This window comes from Diadema setosum, chromosome 4, assembly GCF_964275005.1.
Source record: "Diadema setosum chromosome 4, eeDiaSeto1, whole genome shotgun sequence".
NCBI classification, from domain to species: Eukaryota; Metazoa; Echinodermata; class Echinoidea; order Diadematoida; family Diadematidae; genus Diadema; species Diadema setosum.
In genome coordinates, this window is record NC_092688.1 from 7,928,780 (window position 1) to 7,935,092 (window position 6,313).

At 36.0% G+C, this 6,313-nt stretch overlaps 1 protein-coding gene across 1 annotated transcript; it reads right to left on the minus strand.

Annotated features, from left to right (window-relative positions):
• Positions 1–5,374: 5,374 nt before the first annotated feature.
• On the minus strand, positions 5,375–6,313 carry LOC140227457 (bombesin receptor subtype-3-like). The gene has a single exon (XM_072307861.1). The coding sequence runs from the start codon at positions 6,311–6,313 to the stop codon at positions 5,375–5,377; it is 939 nt and encodes a 312-aa protein (XP_072163962.1).

Sequence of the window (6,313 nt, forward strand, 5' to 3'; positions counted from 1 at the left end):
TTGATTCCCATTAGTGGTGGTATATGTTTGAGTTGCATTCATGATTATAAAAAAAGAAACTGAAGTAAAAAAAAAAAAGATCCTGAAGACATGCAATTGTTTGCAATTTTTGCCGTTCTTTTTCCGATTAGATTTATGGATAATTTCATATTGGATCGAATTAAATGCACAACTTGTCAATGTGATGTCCAGATTCGCACAAAGAAATAATAACGTAATGAAGAGATCACACACAATTTTAGATGGGCAACTACCAATCATCATCCTTTCTTTACAGAATTTGTTTGTTTGTGTGTGTGTGTGTGTGTGTGTGTGTGTGTGTGTGTGTGTGTGTAAGAGAGCAATAATTATTATCAATAGTCATCAGCTATTACTGGACATACATATACACTACAAAGGGAAGATAAAGTCTCATTGAAACTGATGTACTACAGAAAACTAAGAATGTAAATAAAGGAACAGATGATTGGCATTTACCTGTCTGTTTCATACACATATGTAATATACACAGCAATACAAGTATAATGTTTTATATATATGCGTGTGTGTAGATCTGTATAATAGAATGTGTGTGTGTGTGTGTGTGTGTGTGTGCGTGTGTAACGGGTGCAATTACAAATCTCTTCTATTTTGGTTTCATCAGGAATCGACATCAGGTAAACAGGACAGACACCACAAAGGGACAATAAAGTCTTATTGAAATTTGATTTTTGATTTGATTTGATTTGATTTATTTCTGCTTAATTCCGTTACATCAGATATGATTATGTACATGTCATTAATTTTATGACAAACAGTATATCGACACATAGTTTTTAGTACAATTATACAAGACATTTAAATACAAACAGCTTATGGAACTTAAACAGAAGGGTCTCCAAAATAAGCCGAAGCTTGACGGTATGGAGACTATATGCTTACCTACTCAGGATAGAATAGGGAATAGAGAAAGAGAAAAATAGGGAAGGGTAGGGGGAAAAGGGATAGTTACAGAGTGTATGTGTACCACTCCAACTACTTTACAATAATAGTAATGATGATAAATACAATATGATAATGATATTAAAGTTAAGATGTTCAGTTGCCTTTGCCGGAGTAATGACCGAATATGCACTATGAAAATAATAATGTGTGAATACAAAGTATCCTATACATATTGTTATCTGATATGGAATGAAATATGTCGTTCTTATTTTATGTACGTAGTAATGGTAAGGCACATCGTACACATACATATACATGCTCATTCAATATACATGATGTACCCATCCTATACATACATATATATTCATATTCATAATATGGATAGGTAAATAAATCGATATATGTATGCACACATACATGCATCATGTACCACGTACATATTCATATACATTTAATTATAATACAATAAAGGAATCAGAATGTTATCCTGGGGAATACTGCTTAAAGGTCCAGTTTACCTTTGGGAGCAGTGATTTCAAAAATTTTCAAGATATCATATTTGATGCCTATGTGTAGGTCTGTTGTATCATAAAACATCCTACCATATGAAATATTTGCAATAAAACCTAAAATATAAGGAGATATCAGGGTTTTTCTCAATAAACCGTAACTGTATACGGTTTAGTCTGGAAAATTTTTTATTATAACTATTGTTCACATTTTGTGTATTTAACAACACTTAACATCGATTATACGGATTCAAATTTTGACAGTGGTTGTTTCTATCCCTAACTCACATTTTAGAACTATTTTATAGCACTAATGCTTTCATCTGCAAATGGTAAATTATGCCTTTAAGGAGGTGAAGTTTTACAGCCTTCTTAAATGAATACATAGTGGTCATATTTTTAATTTCGATGGGAAGGGAATTCCAAGTGTCAGGGCCGGAGTGTCTGATAGAATGATGCGCGAGTGCGGTTTGGGGGTTGAATAAATGTAAATTTGTGGATTGTCTGGTTGGATAAGAGTGAATCTCTGAATTTGACCGAAATCTTCTGTTGAATAATGGAGGAAAGAGGTTTGACTTGAGACAAAACATAAATACAGCTTTTTGGAGAAAATTTCTGTCATTTATCTTAAGGGATGAAAAACAATGGGTCGGTGTGATCTCGAGAGCGTGCTCGACTGCACACTCGAATTGCTTTTTTCTGTAGGAGAAGTATACGGTCTGTGTTACATTTGTGGGTTGCCCAGATAATGTTGCAATACGATATATATGGTAAGATTAAGGCGTTATACAGGGTAAACAATACACGAGTTGGTAAAAAATACTGAAGCTTAGTTAACAGGCCAACGTTTCGGGATATAGGCAAAATGATGTGTTTTACATGATCATCCCATTGATGTATTTGATGTATACTATCAAGCCTTTTCACAATATAATACTGTGCCCTGTACTGTAGACTTTCATTGTAAGTCTTTGATGAGCACATTATCAGAGTTCTATAGTGATCAAGAGTTGAAACAATTCATAGTGTGCACAGTGAAATCACATAGTAATGACCAACCAATTGAGATCAGTTGCAGGGAATGGCATTAACTTCCAGAGGTAGAGTCAAAATCCATAATCGAGTAAGAGTTTTGATACACGTGTAAACATCAAAGTGATCTCATACACAGCTTCGATAAATTGACATAGATCCAGTAAAACAGAGCAGCTAACTATTTTTTTTCATTTACGACATTTGATATCAGTCATTCAAAATAGAATATATTTTTGAATTTTGTCTAAAATTTGATTTAGTATGCTTAGCACTCTAAATTTTTTAATTCTAAGCTGACAATCTAAAATGTTTCACCTTCAAATTACGCTTTAAGAATATATGATACACACACACACACACACACACACACACACACACACACACACACATATATATATATATATATATATATATATATATATATGTATATATATATATATATACACACATATATGCAAATATGAATGTGTGTGTATATATACTTATACATAAACATATCTGTCGAAGTTAGCAGCATTCACTTAAAAGTAAAAGACATTTTCAGATAATTCAGGAACGCTTGAACTGTAGAGGGCTGTGGGGAAAGAGTTTCATACAAATATGGTTATGTCTAAAACACTTACCCTGAGAGCAGCTACCCCCCCCCCCCCCGCGAAAACACAAATTGTGCTCCTAGAGAAATAGTGAAATGTATACTTGTCGTAACATGGATGGTATTTTATGTATTAGTCTGTTGCAATGAAGGAAAAAACGAATGCAGAAGATTAGTTTGTGGGATTCATCGTTCGTAGGCACACATGAACTAACTGGAAAATCAAGTAATGTGAGTGTCATAATACTCGTTTATTGAATGACTCACCACTACGGGGCAATATTGGAAATTGATGTACTATAAAACAAATACCTAAATGCATCAGTGAGTGAATATACACAATGTATTCTATAGAATTATACAAATAAACGTATATTGTGTGTAGATTAAATGCACATACAAAATTAATGCAACAAATTATACAACACGGTCTCGACTCCTCTTTTTTTATAATAGATATTCGCACTGGTATGTGACTAGAGTCGGAGGATGAGAATGGGGGAATAATAATACACTTAATATTATATGGCGTAAGTTTTCTTCAACATGTTTGCCCTCTACAAATGAAATCTGTAAAATCGCAACTGCTGATCTACATTCTAAGTACTAGATGACAGGTTCGATTCCTGCTGGGTTTTTTTTTTCGAAATGTTTGCTAAAAATGTAGATCAGCAGTTGCGATCTTACAAATTTCATGTGTACAAAAGGCAGATAAATTGAAGAAAACTCATATCCCATATCTTCACCCCTGCTTAATGATTTCTTCGCTTTTATCCTTAATATATGTCAGAAACAAGTCCAGGGAATGTGTACTTTTCATTTTAAAAATAAATACATTTTGTGGAATTTCCAAATATTTTCTGCACCGACGTCACAACTATAACTGTTGTAGTCCTCTCATCCAGCGATGACGGCACCGAAACTTTTCAAATTCAAACTTTTGAATGGACTGTCCGATTTCCCTCAAACTTCACTGATGTGCTGGACTAATATTGCTGCATTCACTCAAGTCTCATGTATTGTTGGGTTTCATTTTCCTTTGACACTAACCTTAGCTTGTTTTACAATCCTCCTACAGCATACAGGTGAGCTTTCAGACATGACAATTCAAGATTTATGCCGCACGCATATTTCTGAACTTTTCACTTGTTCGTTCTGGATATTTAAAACCCTTCCACTTAGATATACAAACAGAAAAAAAAATGCTTTGTTTTTTTATATAAATGATATAATACAAAATCAAATTAATTTGAAACTATTTCATTCTCTGTATGCGATTCTGTTATTACCTCACTTTAATTATGTAGGGAACGCTGATCTGGGGAAATCGCTCAAAGGCCAAAAATATGTTATTGATTCTCTGTCTTTAATTTAGAATAAGTATAGTCTTGAAGATAATAAATCATGCACATATCTTGGATCATACAAATGAATCGTTTGTTTCCAGTAAGAATTTTTGCGATAAGTGTCAGATTGTATGTGTATCGCGATTGAATATTCATGTATAAGTGGAATATTGGCGACTTGCCCACTATATTTCCCTATAGTGTTTTTTTTTTTTTAAGCTGATATTCATACTTACCCTGTCCAAGACAAAATGGAATCAATCACTTTTCCCGCATATGTACTGTTTTCGCTTTTAAGACAAGTGATTCTGCTAAACAGGCCCTTTATTTTGGAATTATTTAGATTCTGCTCAGATTCAATCAAGTTCTCCGAGTTCCTTCAATAAAAATCTCAGTCAGTTTCTTAAATTCATGTGTTTAATTGTCCTACCTTGATCGCTGGAACTATATCTTTCTCTCTTGAAATTAGATGGATATCAAAATTGCATCACATGCGGAGTATGGAACAATAAATTCTAAAAATAATGTAACTTAAAGCGTGGGGCAAATGAATCGCAGGTGCTAATCCATAATATCATACAGAAGTTGGTTATATTCATTTCCCGATTGTGAGGATGATTTGAAATTTTGTTTACTTCACACATTATTCTTAAGGATACACTAAGATGATTGCAAGCAAATATTTAGAAATGGATTAAGTACCTTTTTAGGGACTAGGCAGCGAGGGTGTTTAATAATGCCTTTCCTATAATGGGCACTGCCTCAGTCACCAGTGAACTCGAATTGGAGACCGAAAAGTTGAGAGTCTGTGTTCATATCCTGTGAGTCACGATCCCTCAGCTTCTTATATTGAAAGTGACTAAAATGAAGAGACAGATTTAAAGAGAGAGAGATAGACAGAGATAGGCCTTCCTTCATACACATGATAATTATTACCGGTTGACGACGAAGCACTTTCTTGTGTGTGGTTACACCTCCTTCGCACTACTTTCAGACACGGACACGACTGGCATTTTCGGCACAAACCGACGACACAGCAAGATCTTCAAATGCTTCCGAAATTTCTCGTACCTGAATGAGTAGATAATGGGGTTGATCCATATGTTTGCAAAGGCCAAAATGATAGTGAAACTATGTATAATTCCTAAGTCGAATTTCACGAGACCTGTGAGGGAGTGCAAGAGGGAGTAAATGTCGTTTGGCGCCCAACAAAGCTCGTAGCAGGCGCAGACGACAAAGAGGGTTTTGAGGACATTTTGTCGGGCGCGTTCGCGAAGGTTAGCTCCGGTGGATTGTTCGCGTAACTTGTGCCGAAGCTTTTTTGCTATCAGTGCGTAAAGGACAGCCATGGAACAGGAGGGCCCGAGAAAGTTGAATACAAATGTTGCAATTCCGACAGCCTGGGAAATTACCGCGTTTGACATGTCAATCACACAAGTACGCTCTTTGACGGTGGCCCAAAGGAAAACGTGAGCGTCAGAGGCTATTCCATATATCCATGGAACAGACGCTAGCAGTGGGATTCTTTTAACGCCAACGCTCTGGCGGTAGCGAATGGGGTGACTGATCGCATAAAAGCGCTCCACAGTTATGACAACGAGGTTGGCGCCACTCGCTGCTATCAACGCCCAAAAAGGATACCAAGTCAGCCACACCTTACACATGAGGCGGTCTAATAAAGGGTTGTTGGTGGGGAAAGTGCCAGAAGTCAAGGGGATCGCGAGAAGGAACAGAGCTGTCAACAAATCGATCAGCGATTGATTGGCTATCAGTAGGTTTGTGGCATCTTGGAGATCTTTGACGCGTGCGATGACAATGAGAACGAGCCCGTTGTCGAGAACACCGAAAACTCCAAACGCCACGTACATAGTGGTGGTCGGGTCAAATAGCGAGCTGGTGGCATTCAT